The 20,554-nt window shown below is 45.6% G+C and overlaps 1 protein-coding gene across 3 annotated transcripts in view; it reads left to right on the top strand.

Moving 5' to 3' along the window:
• RPTOR (regulatory associated protein of MTOR complex 1) overlaps window positions 1-20,554 on the top strand; it is a 525,720-nt gene that overhangs the window by 392,245 nt on the left and 112,921 nt on the right. For all 3 annotated transcript variants that reach the window (XM_054976818.1, XM_054976816.1, XM_054976815.1), the window contains exons 19-20: window positions 680-820; window positions 4,284-4,442. In XM_054976818.1, the coding sequence (XP_054832793.1) occupies window positions 680-820; window positions 4,284-4,442 (300 nt within the window). The remainder of the gene's footprint in view (window positions 1-679; window positions 821-4,283; window positions 4,443-20,554) is intronic.

Raw genomic sequence — 20,554 nt, 5'->3', positions numbered from 1 at the left:
CTCTGATGCATTCAGTTAAATGGGACTTGCACGGGAGCTGTCGTGTTAAGTCCAATTAGAGTTCAGAGAGGTGGCTAAACACTGTTAAGTAAATTCTGTCCTTTTTTTAAACAAGCAGGTGCAAACAGTGTCTTGGATTCAGAGGTCTTTGCAAGGGAGTGTCTTCTCCATGAAGTCCCGTTAATGCTAAATTAGGGCACTGGTGATCCTGAGGTCACAAACAAAGTGGCCTGATTTTGTGCAGCTGCCAGAGCCCATGTTATCTGCTCGTTTTAATATATCTTATTTAATCTTTTATGTATTGATGGTGCTAATGTATGTATTTTAGAAGTGGTCTTCAGTAAATAATTGAATTCAAGTGAGAGCACGTGTCCAAAGGAGAATTAAAGGAGGCAGGCAGCTCTTTGTGCCGTTTTCATTTCTGGACTAAGACTAGCCCTGTTTGGTTTAAAATCCAGGCTGCAATCACTGCAGAGAATAGTGGTACTCTTGCATGAGGATGATGAGAAAAGAAATTAGCTTACCGGCTCTCATTTAATTCCCTAGCGAGCAAATGTGATGCTCTTCTTTTATACCGCTTTTATTTTTTGAGACAGTCATTACCCTATCACAATGAACTGAAGGAGCTGGTTTTGATTTTTCTGTCTGTGAGGGTAATAGTTAAATATTGCCTCTACAGAAGGTGGGAGTCTGACTCCAGTGCGGGACAGTCCATGCACACCAAGACTTCGTTCTGTCAGCTCCTATGGGAATATCCGAGCAGTCACCACAGCAAGGAACTTGAATAAGTCTCTGCAGAACCTCAGCTTGAATGAAGAATGTAAGATGGCTTTTCAGGATTCTCTTTCATTTTTTATCTAACTCATTATTGGTGTAGTGGTTAAGAGCGCGGGACTCTAATCTGGACAGCCGGGTTTGATTCCCCCCTCCTCCACTTGAAGCCAGCTGGGTGACCTTGGGCTAGTCACAGCTTCTCAGAGCTCTCTCAGCCCCACCCACCTCACAGGGTGTTTTGTTGTGGGGATAGTAATAACATACTTTGTAAACTGCTCTGAGTGGGTGTTAAGTTGTCCTGAAGGGCGGTATATAAATCGAATGTTGTTATTATTTATTTGAGTAAACTTTAGTTGGAGGGCTGCTACCAAAGTCATAGTGAGACAATTCACTGTTTAAACAGCAAAGTGAACAGGGTCCCCGAAACTCTGTGGATCTTCCATAGTGTTCTCAGCCTCTTCAAAAAAGATATACCAGCATGTTTGGTCATTAAGTTCTTGTCTCATATTTTCATCCAACCCTGCTGAAGTTCATTTCCTGAGCTTTTGAGTCTTTCTTACAGGTCTTTCCCTGTACGTATCTCCTTTCTGCCTCCAGATTGTTATTTAATTTCTCATTCTCAACCAGATCTTTTCCCCAGTCCACTTCCAGATACATCTCTGTGAAAAGAAGAACTATGCATCTTTGCAATGTAGGAATGGTCAAACTGGTTTCTGGGGCAGTTTACAATAAAATCTTAAAACATTGTTGTCACACATCAATAATAAAATAAAAATAGAATCTCTATTACAACTCATAAAATGGCAGCACAGCAGAAAACGAAAATAAAAAAGCTACAGCATTAAAACCAGCAAAATCAGCAGAGGGTTAAAAGAAATATTCCATAGCTTCAGTTTTTTAAAACTGCCTGCAAATAAACAAACACACACCCTCACTTAAGAGTCTGGGGAAATAAATTTCTCCTGGAGCTAGCAACTCAATAAATTTAGCACAAGGCCAGTGCCCAGGGATTTTTTTCTGGGAAAAGAGGTGGCGGAACTCAGTGGGTTGCCCTCAGAGAAAATGGTCACATGGCTGGTGGCCCCGCCCCCTGATCTCCAGACAGAGGGGAGTTTAGATTGCTCTCCATGGAGGGCAATCTAAACTCCCCTCTGTCTGAAGATCAGGAGGCGGGGCCACCAGCCATGTGACCATTTTCAAGAGGTTCCAGAACTCCGTTCCCCCTGAAAAAAAGCCCTGCCAGTGCCTAAGGGGAGGGTTCACCAATGGCTTCACCTTGGAAAGAACAGATCTCCGCAAATGATCAAGAGCATGTGGGAAAGAGAGCCCTTGACTCAAGCCATTTAGGATTTTAAAGGTCAATATCAGTACCTTGTCTCGGGCCCAGAAGCGAATAGGCAGTCAGTGGAAAGGTATTAAAACTGCACAGATGTAGTCTTTATAATTGCTACCAGGTAGCAGTCTAATAGCTGTTTCAGCTGAAGCTTTTGAATCATCTTCAAAGGCAGCCTGATGAAGAACTCATTATAGTAATCTAATCTGAATATGGTAATTGGATGGATAACCATGAATCAATTCCTTCTCTCTAGGAAGGGTCACAGATGGCATACCAACCAAAGCTGGTTAAAAAGTGCTCTGTGTTGTAGGAGGGATCTATGCCTCCATCCAGATCTAGCAGCATCCCCAAGGGGTGAGTCTGCCCTTTTGGGGAAAGTGCAGCCCAGTGCAGAACACACCAACCATTCAATACCAGTCTGCTTATATTATTGTGCAACAGGACCTCCAGTTTATCTGGTTAACTTTTTGTTTATTGGCCTCCACCCAGACCATTACTATCTCCAGACAATCGTCCAGAGCATCTCCAATCTCACCTGATTTACCAAAACAAGCAGAGTTAGATGTCATCTGCATCTTGATGGATGTGACTCCCAATCTGTAGATGATCTCTCCCAGCAATTTCATGTAGATGGTAAAATACATGGGGAATAAGACCAATCCCGGAGAAACTCAATAGCCTCAATCAATACTCTCCCACCGTCAGCTTCTGGAGCCAACCAGCCAAATAGGAAAGGAACCACCAGGACGTGGTAGCTGAAATTCATATATCAGCTAGTTATTCCAGAAGAATACCATGGCCAGTGGTATCAAAAGCTGCTGAGAGATCTAAGAGGATTCACTAGAGTGGTTCTTTCTGTCTCTCTCCTGGTAAAAAAAAATGCTGACTTTTAGAATTGTTAACTTTCAAATACAAGTCTAAAACTTGGCTGGAAAGGATATTATTTTACTAAACATTCAGCACCTTGCCCAAGAAGAGGGCATTACCATGAGTTATTTTTCACATCGTGGGATAGCTTTTTCAGGAGTGGTGTTATTTTGCTACAACTTGACTGGTGGGTGCTACCCCCTCCTTTAACAGCACATTTATTATCTCCTGGATCCAACTAGCCCTCCCTCTAGTTTTAATCAGTCAAGATAGGCAAGGATCAAGCACTAAGGGTGTCGGTTGAGCTCCACCAAGCAATTTTTATCATGTCTTCTGGCTTCAGTAACTGAAATATATCCAAGCAACTGTGATTAGATGACGCTTTGATAACGTTCTGAGATTGAACTATTAAACTAGAGGAATCAGAATCAGTTGTGTCAAATGCGACTAACTTTATCTGCAAAATGTTTCACAGAAATGTCAAGCAAAATGTTCTGAGACTTCGTCATCAGACGAGGGTCTAAGGCATGTATTTCCTACACCCTTCTTTATTGTTCATATGCCTTATATTCTTGTCTGCACATTCCCACATTGCAAATATAAGTATCGATAGGTCATTTATTAACACATAATCAAGACAATACAGCATTGGGATGCAATTGTTATTGCCAGGGCTTTTTTTCAGCGGGAACAGGGTGGAATGGAGTTCCGGCACCTCTTGAAAATGGTCACATGGCTGGTGGCCCCACCCCCTGATCTCCAGACAGAGGGGAGTTGAGATTGCTCTCCACGCTGCTGTGCAGAGGACAATCTCAACTCCCCTCTGTCTGGAGATCAGGGGGCGGGGCCACCGCCCATGTGACCATTTTCGCCAAGGGCAATTTAAACTTTAAAAAACTCCCCCCTTGTTCCAGCTGACCCAAAGTGACGTCATTGTGCAGTCCTGAGTTTCACCACTGAGTTCCACCACCTCTTTTCCTAGAAAAAAACCCTGGTTATTGCTACCCAGTGTCTGCAGTCTGTGCTGTGAGACAGCATCTGGAAGTTATGAAAGACTAGCTGGACATTGTTCAATGACACCCGTCTTAGCCAATGAAAATGCCCGAATGCCGTTTTCCTCAAGAATACGTGTGCACCTCTCAGTGGTCTTTATAAGGTGCTGAAGCACTGAATGCTTTTCATGGAGAGAACACGGAACCTTTTGGTTGTTCTCCCAAGGACAGTGAAAACCATAACGTGTGTGCATTGCTACTTCAATAAGTGTTGTCCTCACAAACTTGTTTCTTTTAATGTTCTCCTTTAACAGCGGGGAGCTCTGTTGCATTTTCCCCTGGAAACTTGAGCACGAGCAGCAGCGCCAGCAGCACTTTGGGCAGCCCTGAGAACGAAGAGTACATCCTGTCTTTTGAGACCATTGACAAGATGAGAAGAGTCAGCTCCTATTCCTCGCTGAATTCACTCATAGGTGAGCCTGAATGTTTCCAAGCCGGCCCGTATCTCTAGTCTGCAGAGCAGGATGCCCGTTCGAGTGAAGGTAGCAGTTCTGAGAAAGGAAAACAGGGAGCTTACTTGACGTTTTTGAGAAGAAATAGGGGAGGGGAGTATAGAGCAATGACACAGCTGCAGGCAGGGCTTTTTTTCAGCAGGAACGCGGGGGAACGGAGTTCCGGAACCTCTTGAAAATGGTCACATGGCTGGTGGCCCCGCCCCCTGATCTCCAGACAGAGGGGAGTTGAGATTGCAATCTCAACTCCCCTCTGTCTGGAGATCAGGGGGCGGGGCCACCAGCCATGTGACCATTTTCTTCGAGAGCAACTCGCTGAGTTCCACCACCTCTTTTCCCAGAAAAAAAAGCCCTGGCTGCAGGTATGTGAGAATATATCTGTTTTCTGATAAGGAGCGAATAACTTTTCCTAGTTAACAATCTGGGCATAAAGAGTTAATATTGAGTGGAATATAAGCTACTTACAGCATTCTGGAAAACAGTCAAGGATGGGAAACGTGCTGATAGGTGACCTCCGTGGCCCATGGTCTTGATAAAATGCAGTGTTGCTGACTTTTATATTGTCTGTGCTATACTATGTTTCTTCTGTCTAATTTCAGCTTCTGTCCCTAGAGTCTGGGAACCAAGTCACACCCATGTTGCTGCATCTTAATTATTAAGGCAGTTAAAGTGCCTATCATGAGATGGATATGTGTGTGCGCGTGCAGAATTAGAGACATAGAGCTCGAGATCTTTTCTTTCTTCTGTCTGCTCTGTATCTCAGCTCCTTCTCCCATTTCCATCCTGCCAACCCCTAAAGCCCTTGGCATTTCAGGTCCCACTCTGGGACAGGACAAGCAGCCATAAAATTAGAGCCGCTACTTTCCTTGCAGCAGAAAGGAGGCAAGGGGAAGTAGAAGTCTGGGAGGTGGGTGTGGAAGGGGAAGAAAAATCAGACCCATTGCTGGCCACAGGAAATGTTTCATCTTCTCATTCATGTGCCTCAGGCACTTGTCGACACCTTAAGCAGGAAATGGATCAGAACAATCAAGTGAAGAAAGGCAACTGTCAGGGGCCAGAGAACAGAATTCTCCTCCTCGGGCCAAGAGACTGAAGACTCAGAGGTGGAGGCAGCTGGGCAGCTAACACCACTGTACTACGAGGCAGTTGAGACACCTCCAGAAGGTGATGTACTGGAGGAGCCCCAAGACTGCTCAGCCTGCTCACCTGACCCCTCAGGCCTCTCAAAGCCCTGAACCAGTATTTAAAGGTGATGCCGCCTTTAAATACTGGTAGCCTGCTCTTGGAGGGTAGGGGCCTGTATCTCCATAATCCACTGTTAGCTCCAGCTGCAGTAACTTGCTTCCTGCCTTGATTCCTGGACATCAACCTTGAACAGGACAACAAGCCCTGCTGGTTCAGGTGCTCCAATAAATTTCTATCCCTTTCAACATCTGAGAAAAAGCAGGTAGTTTCTTGGGGTGAAAATGACTGGGACCTGTGAAAGAAGGGGTGATATGCTGTACTCCACTGTTCATGTGGCAGGATCTAAAATAACTCATTCATTCATACCTTGCTGGCACATCCAGCTGGAATTATAGCAAGCTATGAACTAAGGAATCAGGAGGGGGGCCTCTCCTGTATCTCTGAGCCTCAGTGCAGTTTGTCAGGGCAGTCTCTGCAGCTGTCACTGTGAAGTAAGCAAGGGCCAAAGCTCTCCAGCTCTTTACCCCAGAGTAGACTACACTCAATCACGAGAGAGAAATGGTTAGACTGGAGAAAAAAATTGGGTTCCATATGATACATTTTTAGATCTGGTTATGGCATCCAGATCTATGATGATGATGATGATGATGATGATGAATAACAACAGCTGTCCTTTATACCTTTCTTCTAGACAAATTAGTGCCTCACCCAGAGCAGTGAACAAGTTAGTGTTAGTATTATGCCCACAATACAGCTGGGGAGCTGGGGCTGAGAGGAGTGGCTGACCCAGGGCCTCCTACTGAACTCATGGCAGTAGCGGGATTCGAACCAGTAGAATGCTGATTTGCAGCTGAACCACTTAACCACTGTGCTACAGCAGCTCTATGAGATTTTGAGAAAGAGAGGATTGCTTAGAAGCCTCAGATACTAAAATTGCTTCCAAAGAACATTTGGTGAAGAGGGTGAGGGTTTAGCAGGCCCAAAATGTTTTCCCCAGCATTTACCTTTTTGTGCCTCCTCACCTTTGCACACAGCCCTCTCGGTTGCTGCTCTGTTATTGCTTCATTGCCCTGTCCTGGGCTTTGTGATTCCAACTAATCAGGGACCAAGTTGTGAATGTAATATTATTAGGTTATGTGGTTACAGCACAAAGCAAATTCTGAACGGGAAGAGGCTTTCACTCTTGTTTACGGCACCACCCTTGCAAAATTGCCAGAGAGCATGCAGAGCTTTTTTTCTGGGAAAAGAGGTGGTGGAACTCAAGACTGCACAATGACATCACTTTGGGTCAGCTGAAACAAAGGGGGAGTTTTTTTAAGTTTAAATCACCCTCGGTGAAAATGGTCACATGGCCGGTTTAGATTGCCCTCCGCGAGGGCAATCTAAACTCCCCTCTGTCTGGAGATCAGGGGGCGGGGCCACCGGCCATGTGACCGTTTTTAAGATGTGCCAGAACTCCGTTCCACTGCCTTCCTGCTGAAAAAAAGCCCTGAGCATGGCACATTTTACTGGGGAATGAAATGTTCTCCTTGTCCCTCTTCGGATATCTTAGTGCATCGGTTCCTTCTGTGAAGTGGATTTCCGTGTTGCCTTCTACTGGAGTAAACAGCTGCATATCTAATGGTTTATGGGTGTCTTAAAGTTTTAGAGTGCAGCTGAAAAAAGAGCCTAGGAATGAGTTAGAGATGAGTAAAAGAAACTTAAAACACAAAAGCCGCTCTCCAGTGCCTTCCTCATTCATATGCAGTCAGGAAGAACTCATATCCAGCTGTAAACGACATAGCTTATGGAAGTGTTTAAAATTCATAACTTACATAGAATTCCATTACTTTCAGCATTTACCGCTTTAAGGCCAGGGTTTTTTCCCCCTTCTTATAATTTCTCTCCCCTCCCTGCCCCCCACACTTTTTCAGAACTGTGTCTTCCAGTCTTTTCTCTGCTGTATCCCAAAGGAAGTGGTTTTAAGAGCCTAAGTTTGACCCGTCCTTCATTTGAGATGCTTGCACTAGAGTTGTTCTGCATGTTTAATTACATAGCAGAATCTTTTAACTCCAACCTGTTCTCCCTTGTTTAAATATCTTCCCACTGGCCAGGGACGAGAAACTCATTCAGAACCAAAGTCCACAATAAGAATTTCATGAGCTGAAGGGTCAGAGACCTTTTACATAAAAATGACATGAACTCTGTATGAATATAATGGAATTCTAAGCAATGGTCGATGGACATTGCCCATTTTGCGAATTACCATTTATGTCATTTGCAATGTAAAGGTCACGTTCCAGGCAGACTGCGAGCACCCTAGGTGTCAAGCAAAGCCTAGAGGAGACTGGCCAGAGGCACGAGTCATCCAGCAGTGAGAAGCCAGGTAGCAAATGTGGGTTCTGGGTAGCCAGAGCTGGGTCAGGTAGTTCAGGCTATTGGCTTGTTCCCAGGAAAGCACGGGTGGAGTGGGGTGGAGAAAAGATCGGGAGCTGAACATCTGAGGAGCAAAGGAGGCCTGACTGCATAAGCACCTGACCTGCACTGAGAGCTAACACGAACTGGAAGATTCACAGACCGAGTTTGAAGCCCTGCACGCTAGTGTTGCTAGGTAGTCTCCAGTGGCGTCCTCGGTCTTCTCTTCAAGGAGCTTACAGAGCCTGAGTGACCAGTGAGGTGATGGAGCTGCAGATTTTGGTTCCCAGCTTGAATTAAATGAATACCTGGAGCCAGGGGTCACGTTCCCTTTCTCTGCATGTATTGCAGATTGCTTTCCCTTAGCTCGTTCCTCGGGCTAGCTTGGAGTCTGCAGGATTCCTGCAGCAGTCTCCTGCTTCACATTCATAGAAGTTCCCTCCACCTCAAATCCACTGCTACTGCATCTAGAGCATGACAGTGAGGACATGATAATCAATTGAGACTCATTTATATTTGTTCAGGCACGACAGTCAAAGCGGTAGTTCCCCAAAGTACACATCGCGTTGCTTTCCAGTGGCACTCCTGATTGATGGGGAAGAACTATGCCAAGGGGCTCTTCCATTGTTCCGCACTCTTAATAAGGAGAAATAAACTTCTAGGAGATAGGGTGACACTAAAGGGGGGGATCTACTTTTTAAAAAATAGGTCTTTATTAAATCAGTGAATAATAATATTCTGACTTTTCTATCCCAGGCTTCATCACATGCCCAAGATCCCAAGGCCCTGGCATTTCCATTTAAAACACCCTGTGTAGCAGGACTGGAGGAGATCTCAGTCTAAGCGGACCTTGGAGAGTAAATGCTAATCTGAACAGACTGTCTTGGGATAGATATGCTTCATATATTGAACTGGTTCCTGTGGTTCACTAGGCTAGCTTCCAGTATCAAATCCTGAGGGTCTAGTTCAACCCTCAGAGTTCTGTGTCTGTGTGTTCAACCCCTGGCGTCTCCAGTTAAAAGGTGGTCAGATAGCAGAGGCGGAAAGAAGTCTTTCGTGCCTTGTAGAGCCACTGCTGGTCAGAACAGATGGTGCTGGAACAGACAGACCAGTGGTCTGACTCCCCATAAGATAGGTTCATATGTTCAAATGCCAGTTGCGGTACCTTTATGTACAAAACCTTTTTTTTCTCAATTGCAGCTTGCTTTTTATCATGTCTTGTTATGCAGCTCTTCTCTTCGTACTACAAAAGGTACAGCAGTTGAATATAGATTGAACTCCTTCGTGTACTCCACTATTTTTTTACTAAACAGAATCCCTAGGGTTGGAGGAATAGAGAGAATCTAGGAAACATGTTTTTCTTGAGCTCTGAAAATCTAATTCACACACTAGACACTACGTTCTCATAAGTGATTATGTTGTCATGAACTCAAGGTTAGAGAAGAATTTCATTGTACCCTCCATCAGAAACTTGGAACCAAAAATTCAGCCTCCTTCCAGCTGGCCCTCTTATATATTTAGCATCATCTGTGCGACCCTCCTCCCTTACAAGAATCTAGATTTGAAACAGTTCAATCCTTCTCCTCCCTAGCCAATGCTATAGTAGTGCCATAAGTATATTAGGCTCTAATAGTAATAATGATCACATTTGATTTATATACCACTCTTCAGGACAACTTAATGCCCACTCAGAGCAGTTTACAAAATGTGTTACTATTATCCTCACGTCAATCACCCTGTGAAGTGGGTGGGACTGAGAGAGCTCTGAGAGAGCTGTGACTGACCCAAGGTCACCCAGCTGGCTTCACACTGAAAAGTGGGGAATCAAACCTGGCTGTCCAGATTAGAGTCCTGCTGCTCTTAATCACTACACCAAAGTGGCTCTCTCTAAGGAGGCATTTTGGTTGACTAAATATTTGCAAGTTCAACAGTATTTTGTGTTTAGATGCCGTACAACTACCTTTTTCTTGCATATCCTCCAAATGATTGTTGAATCCTATTATTAGTCATGTCTCATCTTAAATTTGCTGGGGGGGGGCGTTTCTCTTGCATTTATGTTAATGTGATTATCCAAGTGGAATGTTGTTTATTTAGGAAATTGGTTTTCTGAAACCTCCAGGATCCGGCAAGCTTGGGATTTGAGTGATTTGAATGGGAAGCAGAAGCTATAACATGCGTCACGTAGAAATCCACCTGAAGGACTATTAGCACACACTGATATTTATGGAATAATGTCATAGTGCAGTAAGTGAAGGAATGGTATTTGTAAGGTTGGCAGTGAGAAAAGATAGAACATGAAAAAATAAAAGAGCACTGATAGAAAATGAGGGGATTGCAGTGCTGAAAAATAAGAACACAAATGAGATGTGGGATGATTTTTTAACACATACTAATTCAGAATCTGCAAATTTATATCTATGGGTTATTCCCCGCAAGTTGGTAAAATATGCATGATATAAAAGAGCAAATATACTAATATGGTAAGATAATATAGAAGATGTACATGGCAAAAAGGACTGGCAAAAAGTTTATTTTCATAGGTCATATTGGGGATGTACGAAGTCTTTCCCCAGACCCATGAATTGCCATGTACTACTACTACCAATAGTTATGCTTAGCGCTGTCAGCTGTGCTGTGTGTTTTTGTAACACAGATGTGCTACAGTCTTTGTTCAAAGCAGGGCTTTTTTTCAGTGAGAACGCGGTGGAATGGAGTTCCAGCACCTCTTGAAAATGGTCACATGACTGGTGACCCCACCCCCTGATCTCCAGACAGAGGAGAGTTTAGATTGGCCTCCGTGCCACTGGCACGGACAGCGATCTACACTCCCCTCTGTCTGGAGATCAGGGGCGAGGCCACCGGCCATGTGACCATGTTCACTGAGGGCGATTTAAACTTTAAAAAACTCCCCCCTTGTTCCAGCTGACCCAAAGTGACATCATTGAGCAGTCCTAAGTTCCACCACTGAGTTCCACCACCTCTTTTCCCAGAAAAAAAGCCCTGGTTCAGAGTGTTCACATTGTAGGTCTGATGGACAGAACAGAGGGGAAGGCAGTTGGGAAAATAAGAGAGATATAATTCTGAACCAATTTAGAGAGAGATATCCTTTGGAAACTGGAATCTCAAAATACCAAGTGAAACACACAAAAGAATATTAGAATAGTATGAATGTTATGGTGTACAGGAGTGCAGGAGTATGATGGACTTGATTCGGAACAAGAGGAACCTTAGCAATATATATATCCCTCTCATCATCACAGTAAGAAAGAAATCTGCCATGGTCATCATGACAGTGTATTGTGAAAGCCATATTACGTTTAACTCTTTTCATTTTTCTTTTAACACTAGCCAATTTTTCTGCTTTCCCTGACTTCCCTTCCATATACTGTAATGCCTGCCCCTTTGGGTCAGTTTTCAGTGCGATGACAGCATTGCATCTGGAGATGGTGGTGTAGGGAAGGAAAATCTCTGACGAAAGCCAGGGAAGTGAAATGGCGCTCTACCTGCCTTAACTTTTGTGTGTCCCTCAGCCATGCCCTTTCAGTATCCTGGCCAGTGAGGCTGGAAGATGTAAACCACTTGTACTGCTATAATGGTGACTGTTAAATTGAATGAAGAGCTGTGCATGTCTGAATAAAAACTAAAAACCATCAGTGACGAAAGGACATTTACTTGACACATTCTTTGCTAAAAAGGAGTCAGTTTGCAATTCTCTGTCCTGCAAGGTCCGTTTAACCAGTTTTGAGCTGGCCCTGTTAATTACAGCGCTGTCGTTTTAGATGAACTTCTAGCATGTCCACTCTTGCCTTGTACTTTTGTTTCTGCATTAGTTTTCTTTCTTTTTCTTGTATTTCGTATTACAGTCTATTATGCAGAAATAGAGCAACTGCTCCCTTCTGCTGCTGATACTTCCTTTCATCAGTATACTTACTGACTCAGGTGGTTCAAACTTGACAAGAAGCTATCTTGAATGCATCAATCATGTTGAATCAGCGCTATGAGCAATCCTTTCATTGAAAGAAAAAAAGAGTGAAATAATGTATATGGGAGGGGGCACTTTCCAGTAGATGGACTAATATATTTAAAAATCTTTCCAGTAGCTGGTCTAAAATTCTTTATAGCAATCTCCACTGTTCTTTGTAGTTGGTGAGCAAGTGAGAAACAGCAGTGCTGAATTCCTTTGCCTGTCTTTCTTTTTAAATCATATATAAGCAGGGCTCATTTCGAGGGGGAACGCATAGGAACACAGTTCCGGTAGTTCCCCAAAGAGGTCACATGACAGGTGGCCCCACCCACCTGACTCTCAGGCATTTTGGGCCCGTTTCGGCCGGGATTGGGGCCATCCAGCCCCGTGCCACTGCCGCCACATGCCCCAGCTGGGCGCAGAAGCCACGAGCCACTGCTGGGGCAGCACGCGGAGGCTGCTCCGTGCTCTGCACGCCACCCCAGCAGTGGCTCATGGCTTCTGCACCCAGCTGGGGCGTGTGGCGGCGGCGGCAGCAGCGGCACGGGGCTGGCTGGCTGCAGCACTAGCTGCAGCCCAGTCACACCAGCTCCGCTGTGCGCGCCTCCGCCCCCCAACGCCCCCTCCGGCACCTCTCCAGTGCCCTCGCGCCCAAGGCCACCACCTACCTGGCCTCAATGGGCGTGCTGGCCCTGCTTTTCAGCCATTTTCAGCCCCTTTTGGCCATTTTGGGCCCAATTTCAGCCCTGAATGGCCAGGATTGGGTCCAAAACAGCCAGGATAGGTGATGTCAGGGGTGTGTGGCATATGCAAATCAGCTATGCTAATGACACACTTCCGGTGATGGAAGGGGGCATGGCATATGCTAATGAGTTCCTGCAGCTCTTTTTCTACAAAATGACCCCTGGATATAAGGCTTTCCTGCACACTCAACTTATTCCTCGAGCATTGGAACTGGTTCAAGTTTGGTTCTTCTGCACATTTGCCCTCGGTTTGCATTTTTACAATTGTGGCATCAGTTTATTTTCTTCTGCATGTGACTTAAATAATCAGGATTTTCACATGAGGGCGGGTGCTGTCGTCATCAGTTGCATGAATGGTGATGTCACAGCAACCCCCCCCCTTTTAACTTCTTGCTTATGCTTATAATGTTATATTGATATAAGAGCTGATTTTTTTAAAAAAATGAACACATGGGGAAGTCTTTGCATGGGGAAGCCTAAAAGAGGAGCATCTCTACCACCTATACCTAAGCCCACCCCACCCCACCCCACCCCAGTCCAAACTGGAGAGCCCTGCCTGGGCTGATCCAGAGCTAGAAGGCGAAGACCAACAGGGGAAACCAACCTCTGTTGGGATGGAGCCCAGAGCAGCAGTGGCGGTGTGTTTTTTAAACCGTGGTTTTCCTGCTGCCAGAAGTGACCACTGCCCCTCCCCTGAGCCGCTAGAGCTTTTGCAATTTTTTTTAAAAATTGTCATTTTCATAGTGTTATATTGACCTACCGTTGTAACAAGAGGTGCACCAGATTCTCTGAATTCCCAGCTTTCATTTTTAAGTCTAGCCCCTTCTGTTGCAGAGATATAAGGAAAAAGGCAGATCCCTGCAGTGGAACAGGCTAGAGACTTACTTTTTTTAAAATACAAGCTAGGAATTCAGAGAATCTGCTGTATGTATTAAGGCACATATAAGACTAACAAAATTTGTGGTAGGGGATGAGCTTTCATGATTCACAGCTCACTTCTTCAGATACAGCTAGAATGTGAGTCCGTCTCTATATCTTGGAGAGTGGACTGATTTCAGGTGCTGAATGACAAAAGCTGTTGAATGACCATAGTGGGCATGATTGGGTAGGGTGGGATATGCAGAGGGGTAATGGGTGTGGAGAAATCAGCATTGGTCACGAGACAGGAAGCCCAGGTCTCAATTCAGTCCAGTTGGATGCATTGTCTTGAGATTTGTTATCAGTTGCAATTCAGCAGCCTCTCTTCCTAATCTCCCTTTGAAATTCCTCTGCAGGATAACTGTTACTTTTAGGCCAGCAACTGAATGTCCTGGAAGGTTAAAATGTTCTCCCACTTGCTTTTGAACCTTGTGGTTTCTGATGTCAGACTTGTGTTTATTAATTCTTTGTCGAAGGGACTGGTCAAGGTAAAGGGTGGAAGGACATTGCTGACATGTGATGGCACAAATCACATTAGAGGATGAGCAGGAGTATGAGCCTGAGAGCCAAGCTACAAGTGACGCCTTACACAGGTTGGACACTTGTCAGCTCCCCTCAAGTTTTGATGGGAAATGTAGGCATCCTGGTTTTACAGCTTGGCTCTCCATGACAGCTGCAAGACCAGGATGCCTACATTTCCCATCAAAACTTGAGGGAAGCTGACAAGTGTCCAATCAAAGTGTCCAAAGTATCAGGCGTCACTTGTAGCTTGGCTCTGAGATGGTATGGCTGATGTTGATGGGTTCACTGATGGTGTTGCTAGGATCTATATGAGAGCGTACCCCACCCTATCCAATCACGGCTGCTGTGATCATTCACTGGCTTTTGTCATTTGGCACCTGAAATCTCTCCACTCTCCAAGATATAAGGACAGATGGACTCACATTCTAGCTGTATCTGAAGAAGTGAGCTGTGGCTCGCAAAAACTTTTACCCCCACCACAAATTTTGTTACTTATAGGTGCCACAGACAGACTGACACATCCTGATCTATCTGCTGCATGCACTGTTAGAATGGTAGGTTGCTATAATGCTATGGAAATGACTATTACAAAAATAAGATATAAAACAAAACCAAGAGGAGGGAAAGAAGTCGGGGATGGAAAAATGGATCAATTGTGATGAACATCCCATCATCGAGACGTGGGTTGGAGGTGGGTCTTGCATGGGTTTTTGCCCCTTTCTGTCCCCAACATGAGAAGAGTATGTCGGTGTATGCGTTAGCACTGGCTCTTGAAATATTAAAAGATGCATTCTTTCTTTCTCGCCACCTCGTCTTTCATGAACTTTAGAAGGAATGTCAAACAGTCAAGATTTCCCAGCAGTCCTTATGCAACTTTCTGCATAGACCCAAAAGCACAGGAGGCAGAATGCTGATCGGGGAAAAGAAGGCTGCAGAGAGCTCTCTTGGTGGTGCAAACTGCCTGACGCGTTGACAGCTGGCATCTCCTGACTTCCATCATTTTTGTCTGCTGCTATCCATGCGTCTTCCAGAGTAAAAATATCAAATGTCAAGCTGGTTGAATGATCCCATTTCCCAGCCCAGCAAAGGCCACTGAAGATCATCAGTCCAAGCAGGGTGGGGGCTTGGGAAATTGGCCGAAGTTGAGGTATCACCAAATTGCCAGGCTAATACTAAGTACTTGTTTTCACAACAAGGGCATACCAATTGCTGGTTGGCCCAGATTGTGTTTTCCATGTCATTTTAGTCCCGTGATTGATTAATGACAGGTAGGGATGCTTGTCTTTGATGTAAGACACACAATAACAACAACAACAACAACAACCGATTTATATACCGCCCTTCAGGACAACTTAATGCCCACTCAGAGCGGTTGACAAAGTATGCTATTATTACCCCACAACAATCACCCTGTGAGGTGGATGGGGCTGAGAGAGCTCTGGTAGAGCTGTGACTTGCTCAAGGTCACCCAGCTGGCTTCAAGCGGAGGAGTGGGGAATCAAACCAGGCTCTCCAGATTAGAGTCCTGTGCTCTCAACCACTACACCAAACTGGCTCTCACTTAGTAGTAGCTCATATAGTCTTAACACTGACTCTCCCTAGGATAGTCGTTGTAGTTTGGTGTTTGTGAGGCCATAGGCAACTATAACTACCAAACCCTACTTTGTAACAGTCATAGCGTATTTCCTTCCCAAGGAGTGGTCTTCCTAGGCAAACCAAGTGGCCCTGATCATCTGCCCTCTACCTAGCCCTGCCTTCTTTTGGGCCTCTCTGTGTCAGGTGTTCACCTGCCATACTCAGCAAGATCCTGTGTAATGCCATGTCATGTTTTGTTGTGTTCTGATGCTACGGATATGACTGTGGCGTGAAAGTATGCAAGGGGGCCGGTCTCCACTGTTATCTGTCTGTTCTCCTACACTCCTCTAGCCTGAGTCTGGGAAGAAGTGCTGGCACGGGCACCCACCACCTTGAGGCTTTTCCTACATCGACCCTGCTCTTTCCCACTGAGAGGCTTCCTCTTGAACTAAAGGGGGTGGGGAGTTGGGAATTCGCCCATGCTTAGAATCCTACATATGCTTTGTGCTGGTAGAGAAATGCCGTTCCTGTCAAGGATGGAGTAAGTGCTGAACGGGTAGCTTATCAATAAAGTTCTTTAACTCATGCCGTGAAGTCTTTTGAGAGTTACCTGGCAAAACCCTCACGCTCTGTTTCTATTGAGAAGAGCAGATCTTTAGAGTCCTGAAGCAAGTAGGAATGAGCTGCCATTTTGATGGCCCTGCAGTCTGATTAGGCTGTGGTGGTTTCATTGAGGGCCAGACTGCTGATCCAGGGCCGGTGCCACCATTGAGGCTGTGAGGCGGGGGCTGTGGGGCCGGAGGGGGTACCGGGGGCAGAGGCGCATGCGCACGCCACAGAGCTGGCGTACCTGCCTCGCGCCACTGCCACCGCTGCCACACGCCCCCGGATGGGCGCAGCAGCCGCGGGCCAGGGGCGGCAGGCAGCCAGGGCAGCGTGTGGAGTGCGGGCAGCCTCCTCGCGCCACCCCAGCCACCCGCCGGCCAATGGCCCTGCCTTTACTGCGTGATGATGTCATCACGTGATGACATCATCATGCAGTTCCCCAGGTGCACGTGCACTTTGTGTGTGCGCGAGTGGCCGCCAGCGCCAGAAACTCTGGCGCCAGTGGTGTGCTGATCTTACTAAAACCAGAGATGTTTCCGTTGCTCTGAATAAGCCATATTCGATCAGGTTCTTCCTCAGTTAGCCACAGAGCGATGCTAGTGCATTGTTTTATATGTGTCGAACTAGTCAAGAGGATTCAGTTGTTGTGGGGCAACAACCATTTACTCCCTTTTGTTTTTGATTTTCATTGTCTGTTCAAAGTCAGATTTCTATTTTACTTTTTCCTACATGGCATAGAGAAAAGATAATGATGTGATCTCCACATAATGAAATTCGTTGACAGAAACTGTAGAAATAGGGGCTTTCGGCTCTTCACTTTTTTTCTAAGTTGACCATGTGATCAGCAGTTCCAGGTGATCCATAACAGCGGTTTGTAGATGTTGTCACCATCAGAGGTTCACTGGATGACACCCAAAAACTTTGAGGCTAACTCTTTGTATTCCTTTATGAAGATGGTAAAAACCAGCCTCTTCAGGAGGACTTTTTGTCCCTCTGAGCTAAGATGACCAGACTTGGAAGTGCTGTAAAATCCTGTGTTTTACAGAGGAGATTATGGGATTCATTGGCTCTTGCTCTCCACACCCAACCTTTGTAAGGCTGAAATAGGAATGAGAAGTCTTCAGCAAAGATGTTAAACAGCTCACAAAAATAAGTGTCCCATTCAGCCACTGCCCATTTAAATGTATTCACTACAGGCCTTACAGTATAAGCATTAACACCGCAGCAGTTAATGAGAGTACCGGGGTTTGATTTGCGGGGGAACGGCTTGGATGTCAAGTTTCTGTTCACCCTACGCACTCATCCCAAATCAGTTCCCTCTGAAGTTCAGCCATGATTCGAAATGGCCTCATTTGGTCCCACCTCCATTTCCAAAATTTACTAAGGGGAATGGGAAGCAATGGGGGGGTCACAATAGATATAGACATCCAGCTTAAGGCGTTGATTCCACCACACATGCTCACGGCTTTATCCAGAGATACTGAGAGCCCAACTACAAGTGACGCCTTACACAGGTGGACACTTGTCAGCCTCCCTCAAGTTTTGATGGGAAATGTAGGCATCCTGGTCTTGCAGCTTGGCTCTCCATTACAGCTGCAAGACCAGGATGCCTACATTTCCCATCAAAACTTGAGAGAAGCCGGCAAGTGTCCAACCTGTGTCAGGCGTCACTTGTAGTTTGGCTCTGAGAAGCAAGGAAAAGGTAGCCTCTGTACTTCCCAGTGTCGGTAGATATTGCTGTGCTGAGTTTCATGGCTCAGCAAGGTTTCGAACCCTGTGGAAAGTCTCGTGTCTTGTAATTTTTGTTTTGTTTTGTTTACTGGCCACCTACTGGAGACAGCTAAACTGTTTGTCCTGGGTGACTTCAACATTCATGCTGAATGCTCCACACACCAGGGGCGGCACAGGACTTGTCTTTGGCTGCCCTGGGCCTCTCTCTCAGACAGTGACTGGTCCCACACATGAAAGAGGCCAGACCTTAAGTTAATCATTTGCACTGAGCCTTTGAGGGGCGATCTTCTTTCAGGAGTGGAGAGTCAGCCTGAACCATCATCTGACCGCTCTCTATTGAAGGCAAGGGTGAATATGGCCTCCACACCCTGCGAAAAGGTAGGATCCATTAAAATGATATGCCCACAAAGGTTCATGGATCTTTCTGGTTTCCAGAATGCCCCAGGGGATTTTAGAATTCCCAGCACACTCTTTGCTGAGGCTGCAAGGGGAGCTTGGTATGTGGAGCTCCTCGAACCCATTGACAAGATTGCTCCTCGTCGACCTCTCCCGCCTTTGGGGCAGAAGCCAGCCACGGAGCTGGATGACTTAAAGAGGGCTAGTAGACCTCTAGAAAGACCGGCAAAAATCTTGCGCTGAATCTGATAGCATTATGGAAGATCTATGACGTGGCAGTGATAGTGGCAAAGAGATGTTATTTCTTTGCAACTGTTGAATCAGCTGTTTCATGACCATCTCAATTGTTTAAGGTATCTTGTCGTCTTCTGATTCCTAAATCTGAACCTTTACTGGCCTAGGAACAGACAATTAGCTGTGACACCTTTACAGAGTTCTTTGCTGATAAAATAATGTGAATATACTCTGAGCAGGATACAGCCTGTAATATAGGGAAGCAGAAGAAATGTTTGATACGCCATCTCATCCACTTAGGAACCCTTATGACCCAGATACAGTGATGGATCCTAGCATCTGTGAAGGCCACTACTTGTGCAATGGATCCCTGCCCATCTTGGCAGCTAGAATCATGTAAGGACCACATAAATGAGCCCTTGATGTCTATCATAAATTAGTCACGAACTCAAGGCATCTTCCTTCAACCACTCAGAGAAGTAGTGATTCACCTACTACTTAAAAAAAATCCCTAGACAAAAATGATGAGACCCATCACCCAGTCGCTAATCTGCCCTTTCTAAGCAAAGTGATTGAGAACAGTAGCGGAGCCGCTCCTGGTCTTCTTGGATAACTCTTGTACTCTAGACCCTGTTCAGTCTGCATTCAGGCCAGGCTATGGGACGGAGATGGCTTTCGTGGCTTCAGTTGATGCCTTCCATCTGAATGCAGACAAAGGCCGTGCTTCTTTGTTGCTCCTCCTATCTGCAGCCTTTGATAAGATTGAGGTGTTTGGAGGCAGAAGTAGGAATTGGGGATTTGCCTTGTACTGGTTTAAATCGTTCCTCATGGAAAGTACTCAAAGGGTTGCTGTTGGAGACCAGCTGTCTGCAGTAGGAATTACTTTGTGGGGTTCTGCAGGATATAATCTTATCTCCCATGTTATTCAACCTCTGTGTAAAGACTTCAGGAGAAATAAATTGTAGCTATGGAATTGGATGTCATCAGTATGAAGATGAAACCCAGCTCTGTATCTCACGATCCAAATCGCTGGGTGATGGTGCAGAAGTCTTGAGTTGCTGCCTAAGTAGTGTGCTTAAATGGCTAAAAGCAAACAAATTGAAACTGAACCCAGACTCGATAGAAGTGATGCTCTTGGGAAAGCAGAGATCTTGAAAGACTTTGTGCTCTGTGGGGTTCGGTTGACCCTTGCAAACATAGTTAACAGCTTTGGGGTCCTAGCGGATTCAACACTGCTGCTCAGAGAATCGGGTTAACTCTCTGCACAAAAAGCCTTCTTCCTACGCAATCTAGCCCAGAAAATGGCCTCCTACCTTGACACAGCTGATCGGGCCACCTGAATGCATGCCGCAGTAATGTCAAGACTAGACGGTTGTAATGTACCCTACATAAGTCTCCCCTCAAAGACAGCTCAGAGACTCCAGTTGGTACAGAATGCCACAGCTTGTTTATTATTAGGAGCTAGATGGAGCGTACATATTATCCCCATTCGCTAGTCATTCCATTGGCTACCTATCAGTTATCAGAATCAGTTCAAGTTATTGGGTATCACATGCAAAACTCTTCATGGCCTTGATCCCTCATATCTGCAAGACTGGCTCTGTCACTGTGCCCCACCATGGCAGCTTCATCTGAACAGGGCCGTCCGCAGGTACCGTATTGCAAATGTGCAACATCAACAACTGCCCATACACACGCATTCCCTGCTGTGGCTCCCACCGTATGGAATGGCCTGCCTGGTAGGGTTAGGAGGGCTCCCGCTGGCTTCCAGCAAACTGTGCAAAACTGAATTATTCAGGAGGGCT

Source organism: Eublepharis macularius, chromosome 4, assembly GCF_028583425.1.
Source record: "Eublepharis macularius isolate TG4126 chromosome 4, MPM_Emac_v1.0, whole genome shotgun sequence".
NCBI classification, from domain to species: Eukaryota; Metazoa; Chordata; class Lepidosauria; order Squamata; family Eublepharidae; genus Eublepharis; species Eublepharis macularius.
The sequence above is the reverse complement of the archived record's forward strand: the minus strand, read 5'-3'. Positions and strand labels throughout refer to the sequence as shown.